Source organism: Lycorma delicatula, chromosome 4 (genome assembly GCF_047948215.1).
Source record: "Lycorma delicatula isolate Av1 chromosome 4, ASM4794821v1, whole genome shotgun sequence".
NCBI lineage: Eukaryota > Metazoa > Arthropoda > Insecta > Hemiptera > Fulgoridae > Lycorma > Lycorma delicatula.
In genome coordinates this window covers 82,401,527-82,426,356 of record NC_134458.1, presented here as the reverse complement: position 1 = coordinate 82,426,356, position 24,830 = coordinate 82,401,527, and the positions used below count along the sequence as shown (strand labels likewise).

At 31.9% G+C, this 24,830-nt stretch overlaps 1 protein-coding gene across 1 annotated transcript in view; it reads left to right on the top strand.

Moving 5' to 3' along the window:
* Set1 (SET domain containing 1) overlaps window positions 1–24,830 on the top strand; it is an 82,071-nt gene that overhangs the window by 45,053 nt on the left and 12,188 nt on the right. The window contains exons 11-16 of the mRNA XM_075363442.1: window positions 2,147–2,543; window positions 4,794–4,969; window positions 12,381–12,508; window positions 18,300–18,485; window positions 18,763–19,020; window positions 21,007–21,181. Of these exons, the coding sequence (XP_075219557.1) occupies window positions 2,147–2,543; window positions 4,794–4,969; window positions 12,381–12,508; window positions 18,300–18,485; window positions 18,763–19,020; window positions 21,007–21,180 (1,319 nt within the window). The 3' untranslated portion in view covers window position 21,181. The remainder of the gene's footprint in view (window positions 1–2,146; window positions 2,544–4,793; window positions 4,970–12,380; window positions 12,509–18,299; window positions 18,486–18,762; window positions 19,021–21,006; window positions 21,182–24,830) is intronic.

Sequence of the window (24,830 nt, the reverse complement as noted above, 5' to 3'; positions counted from 1 at the left end):
GACTTCACCTTCATAACATTAAATTTAACTATATCACTCAGCTCTACATACTGATATCTATCTGGTGAAAAACATTTTAAGCCATCTCTATACATTACGACCAACACGTAATGTTTTAGTGTTGTAGAGTTGTTGCATCTGCATTGTCTGTAACCTTACTGGGATCTAAAAATATACAATAACTTATTGTTATCTAGACTATCAATAAGGTATTCAAAACAATTATCAATAACTTTGGTTTTAGAGAACCTTATGAGCCTTTAATGACCACGGTTTAAAATTTAATTTTGGTATGTATAATTCATGACTTGTTTGCTAACTTTTCTAGGATCATAAAAAAACAAGCATTAAAGATGTAATTGACTGTTTCCAAAGAATTCAATCACACTTCTTGAAAATAGGTTTGAATTAGTAAAAACCATTTGATGGACTTAGTGGATTTTTTTTCAAATATTAGGTTATTATTTTAATCAAACATAATTCATTGGAAATCTTCCTTATTAAAAAATAAATTATTTGCTCTGTTATAATGATTCCTTTTTGTAACCTTAAACATTTTTTTTTACAAATTCTTTATCTTTCCCTATGTCCTGAAATGTTGCTTTCTGACCAATTTACCATTTGATGTGTCATTCCCTCATAGTTTCTTTCAAATTTTTGCTATATTTCCTTCCCATTTTATGTATAGCCAGTTTGCTTGTGTTCAGCATAGCTTCCAGAATTTTTTTCATAATTCCCTTGCTCATGTGCAGTATATGCCTATACTATGTTAGTTTTTTTCATTCAATTAACATCTACTGAAGGGGTTAGTCTTAAAATAAATTTTATATTTAAATGTTTCACATATTTCCACAATTTCTTTTTTCCAAGGTATTTCATTTCTGCAATTGTCTGATACCTTTTACGCTGTGATTTCTTTGTAGATTGTCTAGCTCCTTTGGTAATTATTATAAATACATTAAATTCAGTATTATTTATTGAATTTATTCCTGTTTCACTATTTATTCTTATCTTAAGTGTTCTACAGCCTTTTTTGTTCATGTATTATATTATTAATACTTTTTTACTTTGAAAACCCAATAAACTTTTCTTAAGTCTTTTTATATATTTTTTTAAAAATTATCTGAAATTTTCATCATTTGTTATGTAAAAATGAAGTTATATAATTTTAATTAATTAATTTAATTTTAATTAATTGCCTGGTAGGTGTTACACTGATTCTAGTAAGTTAATAGAAAAGAAGAATGTAACATGTCTGTTTTTATTGAATCTGCATCAACAATTGATTAATTTTTTTTTTAAATAATAGTTTGTCTCAGTGATTTTTATGTTTTTGCTAATAGTTATAGCTATATATATATATATAAATTAATTTCTTCAGAGATTAATCTGTATAAAGTTAAAAAAAAAACCTCTGCAGGCATCTAAATTCATAAAATTTAATCAAGTTTAAACTATTGTATAGTGTGACTATATGTAATTTTTTTTTTATTAGAAATCGTATGCATTCTAAGATATACATATTCTTTAATAAGATAAATAAAATTTAATATTGTGGTTAAATTTGATGGCCTTGTAAATTAAAAATTTCTTCATTATGCATATCAGAAATGTGTTTAATGCTCATAAGAAAAAAAAAATGATAAAACTGTTCAGGTAAACAGCAAATTAATATTTGTAATAATCATGAAAATCCATGTACTGTTAACATTTAACAACTACACAATTAATTTTTAGAACTGTACATTTCTCAGTTATATCTAAATTATATATTTTTATTTTATCATTTGTAGTAATACTTTTATGAAACTGAATTATTTGCCAAATGTCAAGAAATATCTATTTAATATTTATGAAAATAAACTAAATACAAATTTTTCAGCATTGTAAATAATGACTCTTTACTTTCAGAAAACAACCGTGTTTTTTTTTTTAATAATCCTACAAATTTAAAATAAGTGGAAAGTCAAAAACTAATCAACCATATATCATCTTATCTTTAATATCCTCTTCTACATATTGTTAAGATATGTTTTACTTTTTTAATTTTTTGTGAATGTTTGGTGTTTATCCCTTAATGATAATTTAATTTAGATTATTTTAATTTAAGTTTATAAGAAATAATTTAGTTTTTCATTTTGTTTAGTGCCAGCTTTAAGTAAAAAGCAGCAAGTAAATGGAGCATTTGATAATTTACATGTCCATGAAATGGAATTACAAATTGATAGACTTGAAGAAGGAATTATCCATGATGATGATGGACAAAGTTCTCCAGCTCCTCAAATAGCAATGGAACATTCATACTGTTTGCCTACTTCAAACAAAAATCATTTGGAGCAGATAAATAATAGCGCTTATAAAATTAGTGATGCTGACGCATTTAAAATGTCAACTGATGATATGTATATGAGCCAAAATTACAAAAATAAATGCAATATGGAAGCTGCATTTCACGATCATGGCTATACTAGTTTTAGTGGAAAACAGAAACGAATTGCTGAAAAAGAACATCCACTTCCCAAAAAAGAACTGTCTGCAATCAGGTATATAATTGTGGTTTTTTCTCCATATTTTGTTTCTTATCTCATGATTATTGTTTATTGTTGTAAACTAATTTTATAATTCAATGTAATTATATTTTTTTAATATGCAATGAATAGTCAAAAATCATTCACAAAGTAGAGTTTCGCTGAGTAAAAATAAAACAATTAATATTTGTTGTTTATAACAGAACATTCCGTATCTTTCTACACAGTCACTGCTTAAATATAAACACTTATCATATTGTATCACTAGTTTTTCTATTAAATCATTTTAGAAATCTGCTTCTACTTGTTTCAACTGATCAGTGACAACTTCTTTGATTCATTATAATTTCCAAAATGATTGCAGCCTAAAAATTTGTTTAGTTTATTAGGAAAAAATGAAAATTACTGGAGGCAAGATCAAGGGTTTTGTTGGTTACTTGGTACCTTCCTGCCAGGCCAATTTTCAGCTGAATCAGCATTATTGCAGAAAGTATTTCTATGTAATGAATTATGCTGTTTGATCTATAGATTGCTTCATTCATTTTGTATTATGTTTCAGAGCTGGTTAATTGTTTCATAGTAGGCTTGCTAATTTATTGTTGTTTTAGTTGTTAGGAAATTGAAGAGTAAAAGACCATTCTAAAAACACTTGCAACATTTTTCATATGCTGGGAGTTTACCTAACTTTCTTCAATTTTGAAGGAGTTTCTGAATTATACTATATTTTATATCGATCAAGAATTGCAGACATTTCCCATTTGTTTTTTCTTGTCCCCATATAGCCATTGAGGAACCCATCTGGCAGCAATTTTTTTTTATGCCTAAGATAACATTTTTGTTTGGGGGAGACTGTGAAATCTGAAGAATTGAGCTGTGCAATTCATCAGTAGTGATTCATGTCCTTACAATTTAATATTTTAATTTTGATTTTACTTTAAGTTCACATGTGATGGAAGTTTTGTTACTTCAAAAAATCAGATTAACACAAAAGAAAACTAACTGACTGGATTTTTAATGGAAGATTATCTTCTGCAGCTGAAGGCCTGTATGCTGTGTGCTGATGTTCTTTACTTTTTGAACTGTTGTTACATTTTAAAATATTTTAATGATACAAAGTTATATTGTAGCAGCAAGAAAAAAATATCTTTTTCCTACTTAGGGACTATTTAACCACTGGGAAAGCCTCTATTCAAATATTCTGCTCTTCCTGATCTCAGCTAGCTGTTCCATTCTCATTTTCTTTATTCATTTTCCACTTCTTCCCAGATCTTTAATAAACATCAACATTTCCAAATTTCCTTGACTACCATTTATATTTTCTTTTAAACCTAAAACTCTATCTCTAGACAATTGGTGTTTGTATTGCTGTTGCATATCACGTAGATAACTAACTTAATAATTGTAGTCTGTTGTCATGAGACAATGATTTGATAAATTACACTCCTAAAAGCAACAGTAAGAGAATAAGTCCTATTTTACCCTTGCTTACAATATTAAAATTTACTGTTACTTGTGCCTAAGACATCCATTATTAGATTGAGACAATTTATATTTAAGGAAAGGTTGATTGCTGTAATCATTGTAATACAGGATGGTCTTTTCTCTTTAGCAATACTAATTATTCTGTATTTTTAAATTCTAAGCGGAACATTATAAGCTCAATTACAGATAATTGAATGTAATCCTGATAATTGTCTTAATGAAAGTTACGCCAGACAGTTATAAGTAGGTCTCAGCGTAAAATATTTCATGCTGGTAATCGCTTGACTTTTATTTGCTATACAGTTCAAATAAAAGAGATGAAAAGTAATTTGACTTCATTTTCAAACGTTAGAATGCCTTAAGACATGATTTGAAACATTGTACAATTCCTTTTGTCTTTATATTTTTCTTTTTATTAACTTATTTCATTTTACTGTGTCACAAGTGCCCTGGGAAGGTTCAAGGTCACTCATAAAGTATTTTTTTTTTATTGATCATGGAAAAAATAATTGATTTTTGGTGATGCCATGATAAGCAACTATTGTAGTGGTGGGTGTACCACTACAAATCCAAATGGAAATTGAAGCAAAATTGATGTTCATAATTGGGGTGAAAAGGATTCAGATAAACAGGGATATACCTTACTTTAAATTTACTGATCCTATCTCTATTGTTTTTTTTTTAAATAAGTACAAGGTAGATGACAAATTGTTTCAGTTGTAGTTTAATGTCAATATAATATGAATTCATTTTTAATAAAATCTGATTTGATTATTTTTACAGGCCTGCAACATTCCAGAAAAGAGATATATTAGCTGAGATGTCAATTCTGTACGAGTTCCTTACAAAAGGCATTGATGCAGAAGATATTGAATATTTAAAGACAAGTTATGAAGGATTGTTGTCAGATGATGTGCAGGGATACTGGTTAAATGATACTCATTGGGTTGATCATCCTGATATCCTTAATAAATTATTATGGCACTCAGTGTTGCTTGAATTTTTTTTTCCTCATTTGTCTGATTGTTTGGCTGCTTTGTTTCATTTCTGTGACAGTCTCCTTGTCTAAACCTACCTCTTAAACCCTACATTTTTAATTATTTGTGTTTTGTATTTTAATCTGCTCCTCTGTTTTTATCCATTAGATCTCCTGGAACCAGATTTAAAAACCTTGTGGTTTAATATACAGGTGATCATAGAATATTCAGTGCATTTTAGGTGTTGATAAAAAATAACAAAGCAATGTATTGTCATGCATGTTTTATTGATGAACAAGGCATTTCAAACAATTTTTTTTACAGCACTTATTAAACTTCAAACAAGTTCCACATGAGCATCTTTTATGGTGCATAAATGTCTAGACAGTATTCAGTTTCAGCTACACATTTTGAAGAATATCGAGTTATTCCATTAATTACACCTTCAATTCTTCTTTTTTGTTCACTGATGTTGACAACCTTTGTTGCGGACATCTTGTCTTTGACAAACCCCAGAGAAAGAAATCAAGTCGCATAACGACTGGTATTGAGGTTGCCAGGATATTTGGCCATCTTGGCCAATTCAACATTGACGAAATTGTTCATGTAGGTAGTTCCTAACATGAAGACCACAGTGTGATGGTACACCATCTTGTTGGAAGTAAACATTTGTGATACTGCTTCAATTTGTGATACTGCTTCGGTTACACATCTATATAATTAGTGGTGCTAGTAACCATTGGCTTGGCAAAGAAGAATGGTCTGATAACTTCCTAAACAGTCAACACACACCAAACATTAATTTTCAGTCTATCATGTTGTTTGTCAAATGGTATGGGGATTCTTGCTTCCCCAAATCTGATGATTGTAATAGTTAAAGTGACCAGAAACGTGGAAAGTAGCCTTGTCAGAGAAGATTACTTTTTCTAAAAATGAATTATCTTAGTTCACCTTGTCAAGAATGTCCATAGCAAAATTGTAACATGGCCTTATAGAAAAAAATTGTAACATAGCAAAACTATCATGGCCTTATTCTAAAGGAAAACATCTATGAAAAATAATAATGGATCTGCTTTCATGAAACTTTTGTATGCATATTGCTTTCTCCTGCACGGCAGCCATTGCTCAACTGATGATCCCTCCTACCATTACATTGTACCAGCATGTTGATTTAAGATCATCAGTAACTCTAGTATCTACTGGTGTTTGAAAAACAATCAACATGTGCCATATTGCTTTTTTAATTTTTTATTAACCCCTAAAATGCGTTGAATAATTTATATTCACCTGTATTTAAAATTATAAACCATTCACTTTCATATTGTATAGAAATTGTTCTTTCAGAGCTAATCATGCAACTCATTTAGTGGAGTTACTTATAACATTGTTGCTAATTACATCCATTTTAAAAAGGTGTTTTATTAACCTCTTTAGTATATAGTTGAATAATATTCATGATCTGTGTTATTTAATTTTAATGAGTTTCTTCTTTTCAGGTTTATTATTGAAGCTGATAATGTTATTGCTAAATTTGGATATTTTGAATTTTAAGATTTTGATTTTCAGATTTATGTATAAATTATTTAAATGTTTTGGTTAATATAATTTTTATATTTATATATATATATTGTTGACAAATGGCTTCAACAGCATGGTGGGACTACAGCGCTGCTATGCTGGGAGAACTGCATTGTAAGAGTGATGCTTGTATTAGCGCATACGTATACTGTGTGCCAGCTCACATCATTGCTACTGTGTTCGCCCGCCAATATTAGGCATATATATATATATATATATATGGTAACTCCCACCCACCAAAGACGGGTGCATACAGATGGATCTTGCTGTAGTTGAGTTGTCAGGCCATAGTGTGCAGGTTTCATCCTGGAGATGTGTACCTTTAGCCGGGTCAATTTCTTTCTTGTCAATTTCATAAACTTGCCCTGTTCATTGAAGGACAATGTACAGGCCTTCCCATGGAGCCTTGAATCCTGCATATTGACCATCGTGAGCAGGGCCGGCATGCTGTCTAACAATCACTTGGTCATCCTCCTTGAATGTTGTTTGCTCCTCTCTGTTGCCGGTGAACGTTTTTTGACAGTAGACCTCCTGGTGTGCTGCTGCCTTCTTCTCTCTTTCCTCAGTGGGTTGAGGCAGTTCCTCTGCTTTTGGGTGCTGTCAGTTCCCAGGTCTCTTTAACTGTCTCCCAATGAGCATTTCGCTAGGTGACGTGCCGGTCATGGCGTTACCCCGATTTCTTAATGCGAACAGCACTCGTGACACACTTATTACATGTTAGGTGTTGGACATCCTGCTTAAGGGCTATTCTCAGTGTTTTCTTCACCTCCTCATTATGACACTCCATGGGTTTTGCCCGTGGATGGTATACAGGTGTAGTCCAGTGTACAATGTGTTGTTGGCGGCATAACTTCTTCTACTTCCAGCTTGTGAGCGCAGTCCTGTTGTCTGTCAGGACGGCCACAGGATAGCCCCAGGGGCAAAACACTTCCTCCTCCAAACAGGTAAAGATGGTGTCCATGTCAGCTCGAAGAACGAGCCTAGCCTCTACCCAGTGGGAAAACAGGTCAGTCGCCATCACTAGGAACCTGTTGCCTTGTTTCGTTTCTGGGTATGGACCCATTAAGTCAACTGCCTCATGCCTCCAACAAGTTGTAGGCCTCCGGGGTGGCTAATTGTCTGATGGAGTGTTTGGCCCTTGTTTGTAGCAGGCACATGTGTGGCACTCCCGTATGTACACTGAACGTCCTTCATAAGGCCCTGCCAATTGTAGTCTTGGTGGATTGCCCACCAGGTCTGTTCTGCTCTGGGATGACTGGCTTCTGGAGTGTGGTGGTAGTGTTGTATGATGGCTGAGCGATTGTCGGGTGGGATGTACACTCCCACTGCTCGGGATCCTGCCCTAGTGCTGTGTCCTGCTGTACGTATGATGCTGTCTTCGTTCACTCTGAGGTGGGTGTCTGGGGCCAAATTTGGATCCTGGAGTAATCGTTGGCACTCTGGTTTGGCTTCTTGTGCTTCCCGCACTTGTTGGAATAGGAAAGTGGCAATGACTTCTCACAGTCGGGGTGTAATCGCTCTCTCTTCTTGGCCGCATTCAGTTGGGTGTAGTCTATCTTCATCCTGCACTAGTATTTTCTTCTTCCCCCAGTTCTCTTGACAACAGATCTGGTAGTTCATTCTCCTGGCCAGGACAGTGCTCTAATGTAAACTTGAAACTTTGCACCAATAAGGCCCAGCAAGGATATTTTGTTTTCTGTCCGGTGGCCTACCTTAACCGTGTCAGAACCTTTTGTCATGTTCAGAGAATGAAAGTTCGGTCTTCGAGGTATAGTCAATAATGTTTGATTGCCCACACCAGGACAGACATTCGAGCTCATTGGCGTGATATTTCTTCTCTGCCTCTGAAAGCTTTGTGCTGGTGTATGAGATGACTCTTTGCTCCCCGTTTTCAGCTTGCTGGTAAAGCACGGCTCCCAGTTCTCGCTGGCTGGTGTCTGTTTGCAAGACTGTAGGAAGCTCCAGATCCGGCTGAGATAACCAACGGTCTGCTGAAGGCCTGCCGAACAGCTTTGAAGGCTTGTTGTGCTGTGTCTGTCCATTTCCAGTGTTTCCCCCACAGCAGGTCAGTCAGCAGGGGGGAAAGCTCTCAGAATCTTGGGATATTCTCATAGCCAGTTACAGGTGTCGAGGAACCTCTGCAGCTCCTTTCTTGACCCAGGAGTCTTGTGTTCGATGATGGCACATAGGTGTTGCTGCTGCAGAATATTGCCCATGGGTGTGATTTCATGGCCAAAAAATGACACCTCGTCTTGGCCAAATTGGCCGAGAAAGAGCACATTAGGTGGTGAAGTTGTAGTCATTCCAGAACCAAGTCTAGGTGGCGTAAGTGTTCTCAGCTATTGCTGTAAGCAATAATGTCGTTCAAGTAGACCAGGCAGCATTGGTGGAGGAGGTCAGTGAGAATGTCCTGCATTAGATGCTGGAATGTGTTAGATGAATTTTTCAAGCTGAATGGCATGACTTGGAACTGGTATCAGTTGCCATCTGGAACTGAAAAGGCTGTAAAACGTTTGGCTGATTTCTCCAGGAGTATCTGCCAATAGCCACTTTTAAGGTCGATTGTTGAGAAGACGCGGATGCTTCCCAAGTCTTTAATAGTCTCATAGATCAGTGGCAGTGGTGAGTCTGCATCTTCCTTGATGTTGTTCAGGCGCCAGAAGTCTACACAAAGACATGGTGAAGAGTCCTTCTTCTTAACAATGACTACTGAGTTGTAAGGCGATGTCAGTGGCTCTATCACCTCTTGCCTCAGCATCTTTTCCACTTGTTCTCTTATAGTTCATTTATTTTCTTTGCTGTATCGGTACATCGGCAACCGAAACAGCCAGCTTCCTTCCTGAAGTCGGATGTATTGCTGACCGAGTTGGTTGCAAAGGAGTGCTGGAAAATACTTCCTAGTGCCGCTTCAACACCGTCTCCAATCTTGTCTTTACCTCAGGAGGTGCTGTACTTTTCACTGCCGACCAGTCTATTTTCAATGCCGCAGGTTCAGGTTGATTGTGCTAAAAAACGGTTTTGTGGGTTTCCCTACCCAGATGGAGGCAGCCACGACTGTAGTCTAACACGCCTTGTTACTCCTTCAGCCAGTCGTGTCCCAAAATGATTTCTTTCCGAAGCCCTGGAACTAGCAGAAGCATTGTAGGAATTGTCATGCCTCCACAGAAAAGCTCTATTTGCACCACTTCCGTGATACGGCAGGAAGTAGAATTCAATGCTAGATCTATCTTGATGTCTGTATTGGAATTGATTGGCTTGCCACAGTAACAGCTCAGCTCTTCTGAAGCTGAAGTTGGCCCCAGAATCTATGGCCACTTTTGTGAGTTGTCCTGCTACTTCCACGGTGATTCTAGGGATATCTGATCTGAGCCTAGTTGATTGAGGGTCCTGGTTTGCTCCACAGCCAGGACCCTTACTTGTTTCCCTGTTGCGACTTCCTTATTGGGTAGTTCCTGTGCAAATGGCGTTTCGGGCAGTAATGACACCATGGAGCGAAGCTGCTTCTACGTCGAATTACCTTCTCATTTGTTCTAGCCAGGGAACCATCCGGTTGATGCTCTGCTATTGTTTTTTTAAAAACAATTTTAATAACCATACTCCTCTGTACCAATACAAATTAATTTATATTTACTAGATCAATCCTAAGAACAGAATAGTTGAAATAGGATGACTTTAACTTATTTCATTACACAAACAGAAGCGCTTTCGTGAACTTGATTCACATCAGCTGCATATACAAAAAACATCATAAACTTGCAATTCATACCATGATGCGAATCAAGTTTGCGAAAGCGCTTCTGTTTATGTAATGAAATAAGGTAAGTCATGCTATTTCAATTATTCTGTACTTAGGGTTGATCTATTAAATATAAATGCATATATATATATATATATACATACACATATATTGTCGTATATATGTGTTTCACCCTGTCCTGTCTAGTATTTAATACAGTCACTACAGTTATATTGTATCTTTCTGGGATGTTGTGTTTTTTTTTCAGTTTCTATTTTGTTTTATTAAATTAAATATTTTGAGATGATTGGTATTAACATAGCCACTGGTAACTTCTCCAAAGAAGAAGCTGTATAATTAGCTCCAAAATGTCCTCCAGAAGAACAATGTCCATGTTATTTGTGAGTCATTTATGATTTTTATTGCTTGTTTCATGTGTTATCTAATTCTAAAATGTTTCATGTTTTATCTTACTATTAACAGCTTTAGTATATAGCCCACCACCTTTGTCCTTTGATAAATTTCTACACAAACTTCTTTTTTCTCCAGTTTCTCTTGAAAAATCTTCATTTTACTTTCAACCTATTTAACTTATCCTCTTGTAACACAAAGTTATTTACAGTAGTCTCTCTAACTTGTTTCTCTGGTTCCTTGTTGATGTTTTGCTTTTGAAATGTATTATACAGATATTTTAAAAATTTCTTTCTAATCTCTTAATCAAATTTGATACTGGCATATTTATTCTTTTTTATAAAAGCTTTTCTGCCTTTTTGAGTGCTTTTGATATAGTAACTTTACTATCTAATGAAATTCTGTGATTCCTGGTATATTGTATTCAAATCCTCATCCTTTTTATTTTGTATTTCATTACTTTTGTTTTATTCCTATATTCTTTCAAATTAATTTCCTCTCCAGCGACAAAGCCACACCATTCATTACTTCTAATTCATCTGATTTTAGCCAAAGCAGCAGTATTATTATTAAATCTTAACATTAATATTATTTTTCTCAGAATTACTAATCTGCCGTAAAAACTTTTCTTTTAGTTTTGTAGTCTTTCTTCCATGTAAAAATTTAAAAGTAATGGGATTAAATTTATCATTGTTTTGCTCCTTTTCTATTCATTGGCTTGCTTTTCCTTATTTCTACTCTTATACCTGATTTTTTTTAATATAAATACTTTCTTTTCTTTATTTTACTTAAAATCTTAAACTTACTATTCCATTATGTATTATCACAGATCGTTTAAAAATGTACACGTTCCACATTTACAGAAGATTTTGTTTTTTTTTCAGTTTGCTTTCTAAAATTAATCTGAAGGATAAAATGATTTCTCATTTTCCCATGCTTTTATTGTACTTAGTACATCTGCTTATTTTATTTTTCTATAGATTATTTTAGTTAGTAATTTGGAAGCTGGATTGGTAAACTTATACCGAATTAATTCTCTCATTTTCTGATCCTGCATTTTTTGTGGTATGATAAAGTAATACACGGTAAAAATTAATATTTTTATTAATTTTCTTATTAGTTTTATTATGTTGCATTAATTTGAAAGTTGAAATTTTTGTTTATCAGATGTTTTTAACACACATTGTTTTAACCATTATATTATATCATATGCTTGACTTACAAGATTTATATGCCTTAAGAAAGTACTTTGTTGTGTTAGAGTAGCATAAAAAAAATCTTTGATTTTTCAACCCTTCATATTATTTCTTATTGGTTCATGCATAAACTATCAAGAAATGCTGTTGGTCACCAACTTAATGGTAAATCAATTTGTTAATTTCATGTTTTGAAAGAAAAAAATATTTTAGGTATAGCACGGCAGGATGTGCTGTTTATGTAGGTTTACATTATGAACACAACACTACTTGTTTTTATTAACAGTTACTACATTTTTATAATTTTTATGAAAGTGGAAAACATTAAAATGTGTTTGATTAACCAGCTGTGTCAGCATTTTTCATGTTATGTGTTTTTGGAATAAATGTATTTATTTAGCATTTATTAGTTAAGCTTTTTTAAGAATTAACTATGCTTTTCAAGAAAGTATTTTTCTTAGCTCAGTATTACTGACAGATTTGTATTCATCTACAACTGCTAAAAAGAGGAAACGGGATGATTGGCACGTACATGTCACAGGAAGTGCAAGAACTGAAGGCTATTATAAACTTGATGTTAAACAAAAAGCTAAACATAAGGTCTGTATTGTTGATAAACATTCATATATTTACATTGTTGTTATTGTGTTCATATGTATATACGTGCATGTGCATGCAACACACCCACCCTCCCACATACATACACAACCCCCCCCCGCACACAGACACACACACACAAATATATATATATATATATTTATATACAAGGGCAAGTCAAAAATTATCTACACTTCTCGTTACAATTTATTTACACAAAGATAGCAATCCACATTGTTATGCAACAATACTGTCTTTGCACACAGACTTTATGGAAGCTGAGCTTGTTTATGGATAATTTGATGCCAGAACCACCTGTCAAACTTGCTTAATCTTGTTGTCTGGGGTGAAGGTTGATCGGTGTCCTCCTCCCTCTTTGCGCATCACACTTGTCCGGCTACTTTTAAACTTCTCAATATACAAAAAAAAAAAACACTTATATAATAAGGTACTGTCCTGTGTTGTGATAAAAGTCTATGATGAATTTCAGCCCCTTTCACACCCTCTGATCAGAGAAATCGGATCAATGTTCCTTGTTCCTCATAGGTGCAATCCATGGGTTCATCCAGTGTTCTCGTAGTTCTTCTTTGATCGAGATGTTGACAAGCTGTTGATAAAGGGTAATTTTTTCTGATCTTCCTGCATGTTTTCAGATCTCTGCAAAAGTCTGCTCTTCTCCTGCTGCTTTGTAATTCTTCATCTCACCCAGTGCTTGGTAAACTCCTCTTATTGTGGCAGGGTTGATGTTTTCTGCTGGTGTTGTTATTGGGGGTGTTGATGTTGAAGTTTAGGAATTCTGTTGGTTCTTCGCAGTTTAGGAGTTGAAATATTTAGCTTGGATTTCCATGTTGTTTTTTTTTGTTATGGGCTAGTTTACCATTTTCATTCTTTATTAATAGGGTTGGGGGTTCATATTTTTGGAGCTGATTACCATTTTCATTCTTTAGTAGTAGGGTTGGGGGTTCTTATTTTTGGAGCTGATTTTTTAAGGTTGTAATAGTCTCTTGAATGTTTTTTTGTTTTAATTCTTCTTCTATTGACTTCAGTGTGTCTTTATGTTGTTAACAATTTATTCTCCTTAAGGTTTGGGTGGTTTTTTCTTTGCTTTACTAGATTTTGAAGGATGTTTCTGATTTTTAATGATTGGTGAAATAGCCATGCTTGATGTCTTTTCTCCAGTGTTTTGTCATATTCGCTGTTTTACTATAGTTGTTTTTTACAGAATTCTATTGGGGTTAATTCTTCTGTGACTTGTTTAAGGTTGTTGACTAGATCTTTGAGTTTATCTGTGATTGTTATTTATTTTGGTTGCTTTTTGGTTTTTTGGCTTTTCATTCTTGATTAGTTGGGTAAGGTCCATTTTCCTTTTAGTTTTAGGGGCTTAGTTTTGTTGCTTTCTTTGGGGAGTAAATTTAATTTTAATATTGACTACATAGTGATTTGAGCCAGTGTCTACTCCTCGGAGGACTTTTACATTGTAGATCTCCTTGTGGTGGTGTTTATCCATGAAGACATAGTCTAGTTGCCATTCTCCTTTATTGCAGTTGAGGTGTTTCTAGGTTTTGAGCTTTTGAGGTTTCCTCTTGAAATATGTAGATTTCGAGATTAGGTTGTGATTTCTACAGAGATCAACGAGTCTCTGTCCATTTTTGTTTGCTTTTGTTTTGGGTGGCTCATTTTCCAATGATGTCGCAGTGTTTTCTTTCTCTGCCTAGTTGAGCATTAAAGTCTCCGATTAATTGTTTAACATGGTTTTTAAGGATGTTATTTGTAGTCAAGTCGAGTAAACTCCGAAACTTTTCTGTTCCTTTACAGTCTTTTGGAAAGTTATTTTTATTAGTGGGTGCATGGGTATTTATTATAGTGTAGATTTTATTAGATGCTTTTAGGGTGAGTGTTGAGATTCTTGGGTATGTGACTTGAATTCTTGTATGCAGTTTATTATTTTGAGGGTGACTAAAAAGCCCGTTCCAAACTGTGGGAATTTTTCATCACTCTTTTCCCAGATATACCTTTGTAGAGTCTATATCCTTGAGATTCCGTGGCGTTCTGGTCATTATTTCTTATTTCCTGCAGCCCCATGATGAGAATTTTATGTTGGTCCATTAGGCCAGTTATTATTTTTAGTTTTTCCAGTCTGCATGATTGTGTTTGGAAATGTAAATTATTTACTTTGGTTTGATTTTGGATTTTGTATTTTTCTTGTTCATATCTTGTTCTTGTTCAATCATATCTTATCTTCTAAGCAGCAGGCCACCATATCTGAATGCTGCCTTCTCTGAACTCTGGTGTTGCTTGGTTCAGCTGGTGGAATATTCCTTAAAAGACCTTTCATGGTTGACTGTCAAGGGGTCACCTGTGGTGGGACTAGGTCCTGAGTTAAAACTCTAGATGTGATCTAGTGAGGTGTGATTTGATGATAAATGAAGCTGTGAAATTTGTTTAAATTCAGTTCACCAGACAAATTTCTCCTATTTGTTCCATATATATCCAGGTGCACCTCGTGGAAGCTCAATCCAGGTTCTCTTAAAGTTCTTATTTTGGAGAAAAATTACAAACTCTGATCCTAAACATTATGCCCTGTTTTATATATATATATATGTATTATATATATATTTTAGAAATTTTAATTTAGTCTGATAATTTATCTTTAGCCAACGTTAACTTTTACCTATGGTACTGCTGGCAATTTTGTATTACCACTGCAGTTGTAAGTCTTCCACTAAGCTACCATTGGCCACACATTGTTGCCACATTCACTTAACTAAATTAAATTTTAAGTTTTCTCTAAAAAAAAAATGTTTGAAGTTTGTGATAATTATATTTGATTATTTTTGTTTGTTATAAAACAAAATAAGCTTTAAGTAAGGATGATTTATTTTCAGATTTTAGAAAGTAGAATTTAAGATTTTTTTTTACGTTTTAATGTTTCTTAGTAGAAACTTCACTAGTCACACTATGAATGTAATAATAATGTGATAGTTATAATTTAAATTGTTGTGAATAAAAACAAATATTTATAGTTAAATTCTATTTTCTAAAATCTGAAAATAAATCATCCTTACTTAAAGCTTATTTTGTTACAAAAGTCTTATTTGTTGTTTATTAAATGAAATCAGGCCGATTTCATTTATTAAACAACAAATAATCATAAGAATTGTATTATTTCTGTAAATGTGATATGTATTATTACATATAAATAAGATCGGGCCGGTAAGAGTTTTGTAACAAACTTTTCCTTTTTTTTCTTATTATATGGAACAATTAAACATTGTTTATTATCTGTTGTTGTATATCTATTGTCTATTACATATATTTAACATGTATTTATTTTAAATAAAATTCTAAATTAATAACAGATTTGGATAATAGAAGTGTAGTGTCTTAACTTTTTTGATAACAGTATTGTTTTATTAAAAACAGTTGTATTTACATTATAGAAATTTTTGTTTTTTGCGCGGAAGAAATGCTATCTGTGAGGCTTTTACCATATGGTTTACAATTTCATTGTAATTTTTTTGGATATTATTTTGTTTTGTTAGATTATTCTTTTATTTATTTATTTTTTTTTTTTTATGAATTACTGATTATCTTATGGATTTATTTATTAAAATTTAGTGCCTTAGAACAAATAAATTGAATTTCACTGCCAATTTTTTTTTTGTTGATAGTCATATCATTCACTTCATACCATATTTTTTCCTTTTTTAATAAAACTAGTATAATGACCTTTACGAATCAAAAATCTATGATGTAATCCATAATGCACTTATTACTTTGTAAGTGTAACCCTTGATTTTTATCGAATAAATTCGATTTTACCTATCTAATTTATTTCTGTTTTATTTATTCTTTTGTTAATAAAACTAGTATAATCTCTTGTAAACTAATATTTTATTTTTTTTAAAGAAGTGATGGGAATTAAAAAAGTTGTTTCATCTTCAGTACTTTCATTTACATAACACAATTTACTATAAAAACAAGCTGTAGTATATTTTCTTTTAAATTTTATTATTTCAAGTGCATTATCAAGTTTTTGTACACTACCTAGTATTATCAAATACTGTTATCTAGCGGTGTGATTCGTAAAGGAACATTAAAAAAAATTAATAAAATGACATATTTGAGTCCCGTGGTTCATCAAATGAAAAAAAAACCTTGTCTAAAAAATTTTGAGGTAATTTTGAAAGTATTCTTTATTACTAATCTAATTGAACTGAAATATAATTTTTCATGCTTATTGTTTTTTCCCATTTTAATTTCACTGTTAGGTTAGGTCATGCTTAGAACTGTAAACGTAGTTTGTTGATTTTGTCGCCTCTTACCGACGAAGTTCTAACAAACTATGTGATTCAAACAACCAATAGAGAATCAATTACCAGTTTACTAAACTAAACCCTCCCATAGAGATTATAGCAAAGTACTTTTTAAGTTCTTTGAGTTTTAGTGTACAACTGCTTATTTGTGTGATTTCAAAGTCTTCCATTGAAGATGATAATTCAGAAAATCTACTTTCAGAGTACTTAAACTTACAGTTACACATTAAATCATCAATCAAATGTTAGGTGTACCCAAATAATGGTAATTATTTTTTTTTAAATCGTGTATTTGTTTTTAAATTTTGAAAATTCAATCATTTTCAAAGTACTCTCCAGTACATCCAATACACTTAAACATTTTATCCATTGCTCAAAATAATTTTTGAACTGTTCACTTGTTAGGCCTTTCAAGTCATTAGCTGTTTTTTGTTTCATATCTTCTACTGTCCCAAATTGCTATCCCTTAAGGTCCATTTCATCCAAGGAAATAAAAAGAAGTTGCAAAGAATGAGATTGAATGAATATGGATGGTGGGGCAAGGAGGTCATTTGGTTTCTTTCACTGAGCAGAAAAATTTCTGCTCAGTGATTCCGTGCGGGGGGGGGGGGGTTGTTATATTGGAAAAACTAGCCACCTGTTTACCACAATTCCAGTCATTTTTTCCATACAGAAACATATGTTCTTTTGAGTTCTTCCTGGTAAGATTGTTGGTTCATTGATGATCTTTGTTGATGGCGTCATGAATTTTTTAAGCATTTTTGTTGTTTCAAATGTTTGTAGAATGCCCAGATTGCTGATGATCTTAAATCAACATCTCTCCTCACTTGAAGAAAACCACTTGTGAACACATGTTTTGCTCATTGCAGATTCTTTGTAGGCTTTCTGAATCATTTCATATCTTTCTACATAAAAGATAAAATTTGATGGCTGTGCATTGCTCATGTTTTTCAGCCATAATGTTTAAAATTCACTGTGCGTCCATAGTACCTCTCACAACATCCTATCCTTCCGCAAGAGTTCTGCCAAGACTATTTCAGCAGCAGAAACGCTAATACAATTCCTGTTATTTTTGGCCTCCCTTTGTGTGTCATCATGATTCATGATTGTTCAAAGCATCTTTTTTTGTAATAATAAACAAATTAAATACTTTTAAAATCTATTTGAATTAAAGTTTAATTTACATCCTGTTTTTTTAAGTTCAGCCCATAGAGATTATATATACACTTTTATAAAAATAAAATATAGTATTTATTACTGAAGTTTACTAGTGTAACTTTTCTCACAAAAAATAAATAAATAAAATTCCTAATTACCATTTGCTAGTAATAATAATTAGAAATGACTTAATAGTTAAAAATGCAATGTAAAATTATATGTCACATAATTATTCTCAGATTTGCAAATAATGTTGTGTAATGAAAAATAATTCATTTTTTTTTAATTTGAATTTTAATTAGTTTTTGTTTTCTTTTTAGCATCACTTTGGGCAGACGCTGACTCAAACTGCTAATCAATCTCAGGAAATTGAAAAATGTCCAAAGAAGGTATCTGGGGGTAAAATGCAAACAATATCAAGAGAAGCTCGAAGTAATCAGCGGCGATTGTTAACTGCATTTAGTACATGTACAGATAGTGATCTTCTCAAGTTTAATGGCCTCAAAGTAAGTTTAATTATATTTATTTAATCAATTTATAATATAAGTTATATTGTAATCTACTTCGTTGAATCCAGGTTGGCGACCATATAGTGATCCTTAGGAAATGTAATTTTTATCATAATTTGACATTATCAACATTTTCTTATGTAATTTTAGGAATCAGCAACTTTTAGTAGACAAATAAAAAATAGAGCATTTGTCAGCATTTTATGTTTTAAAATAATTTTAATACTTTGCATTATTCAGAAACAATAATTTGATTCAAAATGTTTTTTTTCAGTTCCGTAAGAAACATCTGAAATTTGCTAAATCTGCAATCCATGATTGGGGCTTGTTTGCAATGGAACCGATTGCTGCTGATGAAATGGTGATTGAATATGTCGGTCAAATGATTCGTCCTGTTGTTGCTGACCTGCGAGAAAGACATTATGAAGCAACGGGTATCGGTAGTTCGTATCTTTTCCGTATTGATACAGATACTATAATAGATGCGACTAAATGCGGAAATTTAGCTAGATTTATAAACCACAGCTGTAATGTAAGTTTTTTTATATTTAAATATATTTGATTTATGTTTGTTTTATTAAAATCTTAAATGAGACATTAAAAAGTAAATAAAACAAAAAGCCATTAAACCAACAAGTATTATTATCAAAATTAATATAGTGGTGCTGCTGCTGCTGCTACTATTATTATTATTATTAAATTTAAAAAAAATAAAAAATTATTATTACTGCTGTTACCAAATTTAATTATGTAATATAAAATAAAATATACCAGTTGACTTGTTTTATGTGTGCAGGAATTCATCAGCCAATAAAATGCATTATCATTTAAAACTGCTTTATTTTATCTGTAGAATGTCTTTCCGTTTTTATTATTTTTTTTATTTTTTTTTGAAATTTTTGTATTAATTTAGCTTTTATTTATGGTAGGTCCTTTTTAAACAATTTTTAATTATGTTTTACAGTATAATTATTTTTCTTGTTCTATACTGAAAGGCGATAATAGATTCAGATTAATACTGTCGGTGTAATGATTCATATTAAAGCTGTCTTTCATAATTTTATAATTAATTTGTTTTGCTAGTGTAATGGTCATCATATAATAATAAAAAACATAAAATTGCCTAGTTGAAGATTTAGTCTTTGTGTTCGTTTGCGACTATTATTTATTTATTTCCAATATTTCAGTTTCTAAGTCACATTTATTTAAACCAACTTTCTTAAAACAATAGTGCTTTTGAATTCTGTTAGGTTTGAGTTTTAAATTTAATGTTATCAGTAGTTGAACTTAATGAATGATAAATTTATTTGACTTTTAGAAAGTTACAAAAATAAAATATTAAATTAATAAACTACCTTTGTTTGTAAATAAAATAAATTTAAATATTTTAAATGAAAATAATACTGGTAAAAGGTTTCATTTATTTTTATTGTTGAAATTTGATATAAAATCTGCTTTTATTAGTATGAGCTCCATTTACTTGAAATATTTGAATTAATGATTTATAGGGAATATAAAATTCCCTTCTTCATTGATTGCCTTCTTAATCAATGATGTAACATTACGTTCATGTATATAGCATCAAAAAAGCATATCTTATGTATTATAATTTCCTTGAGTTTTGTGTTGTTTTGTTTTCTGTTGAAGTATTATGAAAGGAATACTACATTATGAAAAACTATGCATACGTAGTCTCTTTTTTAATTGCTGTTAGTGTAGAAATGATGTATTAGTTTGGAGTGTCAATAAAATTGAGGTCTAAAGAACGTTTTTTGCATCATTGCCACAAAAACTTATGAAACAAAGAACAATGTTCATTAAAAGGTTATATAAAGTGGGCGTAATTTTTGTTGTTAATTATGAAGAGATGTATTTATTTTTAAAATTTTTTAATGTTCCATATTATTTTTGTGCACTATTTTTTTTTTTTTTTTTTTTTTTTTTTTTACTAATATTGACTATTTATTTTACTTGCAGTGAAAAAATTACTAGTACCTCTGATACACAAATGTTATGAGCCAATTTTTCTTTTGTCTTATCATGAAATAAAAGTCTTTATATTGCTTTAAAATGCATTATAATTAATTGCCTAGAGAATGTTTTAAATTAACAAAATAAAAAAAATTATAGGAAAATGACCAGGAAGGGATTAACTGTTAATGGAAGTTTGAAAATTAAGAAACAAATCTAACTTGTTTTAAGGCTGTTGACTTATTTTTTATAATCTGTCTTGTTTCTCTTTTATTTTTATATTTATTATTGTTTAATTATGGAAAAAATTCTACTTATATCATCTTTTCGGTTTGATAAATAAACCGAAAAGATGCTGAGTTGCAAGTTGCAAAGTTGCTGTAAAACATTAATGGCAATAATAACTACTCTGTATATCTTTTCCATTGATAATTGGAATTCATTGTAGAGCTTTATTAATGAGTACTGAGTGTGAAATATTTTTTGTATATTAGTGAATACAGTTTGTGTATTTAGTGAATACAGTTTTATGTTTTGTTATTTACAGCCAAACTGTTATGCCAAAATTATTACAATTGAGAGTCAAAAGAAGATTGTAATATATTCAAAACAACCGATTGGAATAAATGAAGAGATAACGTATGATTATAAATTCCCTATAGAAGAAGAAAAGATTTCTTGTTTGTGTGGTGCTCAAGGTTGTCGAGGTACCTTAAATTAAGGTATGTGGTTTGCTTCATTATTATCAAATATCGTGTATTGTTACTTCAAATAGAAGTGATTGTAAGATATAGGTGTTATATTTTGAATAAATGTGTTTAAGTGTCGTAAGCATGATTTTGTAATCTGACAACAGTTACAAGTCACTTACAGAAATGCTAGCTATTTTTCTAGATGAACAAACTTCCTTTGCTGGGCTTATTAAAAAAAATAAGAAATATAGTAGTTTCTGGTTACACTTTTTGCTGAGCAGAATATACTGTTGCATAACAGTATGCCAACCTCACCAAAATGCTGGTGATATTCAGTCCTACAAGTGACACTTTCATTTTGTACAGCACAGCGATTGGTTGTGTTATGAACAGCCAGTTTCACAATCAGCTGTCAGTCATTATTATGAGGGAAAACAACTTTGACTGGTGCTTCATGTACCAAAGATCCTTTACATGCAACACCACATAAAAAAAAACTGAGACAGTTGTTATAAACCTACAAATTAATTTGCTATTTTCTGTAACATTCATTATACAAAACAACCTCAACTAAACATGGGAAATTATAAATAAACCTCTGAAAATTCTGGTATATATCAAGATTACAGAACAAAAGAAATAATGGTTGGTTTCTGTATCAGAGCTGAAATTAATACGAGGGTAAGTCAATTATTATCCTCAATGTAGTTATACATTTTATTGCAATACAAATAGAAAACTTACATGTACATCATTTTTCAACATAGTCCCCTTGCATTTCAATGCACTTGGCCCATCGTTGCACAAGCTTCCTGATGCTCTCATAAAAGAAGGTTTTTGGTTGAGTTGCGAGCCAGGAATGCACCGCTTCTTTCACTGTTTCGTCCAAGGTAAATTGACGGCCCCTTAATGCCTCTTTGAGTGGATCAAACAAGTGGTAGTCAGAAGGGGCAAGATCAGGACTATACAGAGGATGGGCCAGTACTTCAAAGTTGAGTTTCTGGAGCGTTTCAGCAGTATGTGGGCAGGCATTGTCATGCAACAAAACAACATCTTTCGACAGCAGTCCTTAGCGTTTGCTTTGAATTGCAGGCTTCAGCTTGGCAGTAAGCATCTCATTGTAACGCGCACTGTTTATTGTCGTGCCCCTTTCATCATAATGTTCCAGTACTGGGCCTTGTGAGTCCCAAAAAACCATAAGCATCAGTTTTCCTGCGGACGGTTGGGTCTTGAATGTTTTTTTGCAAGGCGAATTTGGGTGTTTCCATTCCATACTCTGCCATTTACTCTCTGGCTCGTAATGATGGATCCATGTTTTGTCATCAGTGATGATTCTATCTAAGAAGATGTCCTGTTCGTTACCATAGACATCCAAATGTTTTTGGCAGATGTCCAAGCGCATTTGTTTATACAACTGTGTGAGTTGTTTTGGGACCCTTCTTGCACAGACTTTATGAAACCCAAGTCTGTTGTGGATGATTTCGTAGGCAGAACCGTGACTAATTTGCAGCTGATGTGCCACTTCATCGATAGTTACTCGTCTGTCTAAGAAAACCATGTCATGTGCATGCTCAATGTTTTCCTCATTTGTGGCAGTAAACAGTCGTCCGGCTCCTTCGTCATGCATAACACTTGTACAACCATTTTTGAATTTTTCAATCCATTCGTAGATACTCCGTTGCGGAACACACTGTTCCCATACTGTACCGAAAGTCTTCGATGAATTTCGGCCCCTGGTGCACCTTCCAACCATAAAAAACAGATCACTGAGTGTTGCTGTTGTTTGATGCATACAGAAAGCGGAGCAGCCACGGTTAACAGCAGGGCAGTGATAATGGAACTAACCTAGCAGCATCAACCTCATTTTGGAGTTGTTTTTTGAAGGTTTTGTGGTAGTCTCATAATTGCATTATGTTGAATTTTCTTCTATTGATTTTAGTGTGTCTGTGGTGTTGATGCTGCACAGGCATAACAACAATTAAACCACACATGCGTTATCTACGTAACACTACTACCAAATAAACAAAAATATAACTAAATTGCGGATAATAATTGATTTACCCTTATATTTTATTTAAAAGAAAAGCAAATGAATATGAATAATTATATATTATTTAATTTTGTATAATTGTTATTAGTATCATTATTTATTACTAAAAATAGTTTATGTATCAATGTCCTTATTATAATTTTTTTTGAAAATTAAAATTTATGTCTTACCCATTCCAGCATGTAATATAAATAACATGTACATTATTAGAGGTTGTTGGAGTACTGACTATGACACTTGTCATGTGAAATTGTTACTGAAAGTTGGTAAATTTTTAAAATTTTTCTCAAAAGTTATCTGATAATTTGCAACCAAGTACAGTTTTCTTTGTTATGAAAGATATAATGTCATTGTTAAATGTTTTTGAAATTACCATTACAAAAAGTCATAATTATTAGTCAATAATTTATTAAAGAAGATTGACTAGTATTAAAGGAATATTCATTATAATTTTGTAACTAAAACTGATTTTCAGTAATATAGAATAATTAATGAAATGTTTATTTTACTTTAAATTTCATTTTATATAAATCAGGAAGGAACTTCAAATAATTCTGAACATTTGTACATTTATATACAGGAAATATATTATATATATATTTCAGGAAATGTACCACTAGTGAAAATCTAGAAAAATGTTTATGCAAACATAGGTCCAAAAATAATTTGTGTTAGAATTTTGGCTAGTGAGAAATATCATCCTAATTTCTGCTCCAATGGTAAATTGAGGCTAAACTGAAATTTTTGGGACACAAATTATTCAGCAAACCTTAAATAAAAATGGGTTCCAGAACTGTATTTTCTACAGTTTCAAAAAAAAATTGTTGTAAAATCCAAAAAATTGGATTCAAAAAACATTGTTTTTTTTTAGGTTGTGTAAATTGCCAGTAAACAGATAAAATTTTATAATAGATTGTTTAGAGAATTAAATTCTCAAAAAATTGATGTAAGTTAGCTGAAAATAAAAGTCTTAGAAATTCAATTATTATTTTAAATAAAACATACAAAAACTTGGAAATATGTTAATCAGATATTAGACACAAATTAAAATGATAAAATAATAATATTAGTGATTAATTAATAAATAAAAAGTATTTACGTAACCCTACTAAATGGTTAGTTTTAACCCATGTTTATAAAATGTTTGAGTATTTACTAAAACCTGTGCTATATTGTTCCAGACCATCCCACTTGAATCAGAAAACCAGCTTAAAAACTGTCCAGACCACTCAAACCTCAAATTTAGATTGTCTTGTCTTAGCTTTTGGGCAGTCAAAATGAGCGTTTTTGATCCTGGTAATTTTTCAAATGTGTTCACAAATATCTCTCTGACAAACAGGCCAATCAGTATCAGGTTTTGAATGGATTATACCATTTTTAAACCGGCTTTGTGCTTTTGACTGGGATATTGTGAAGTAGTACTACATAATTTTTCATTGAGAGTTGATTACATTTTAAAACAGCTACAAATATTCTTTTTATAATCTGTCATAAGTATTGTTTATTACTTTTGTAATTTTTATATTATTTAAATTAAGTTTTTAGTTTTGACTTATGTTTGTAAATAAGTACATTTAGTTATTCAGTGTTGCCTTAATTTCCATATAACAATCAAAATGGCTCTCTGGC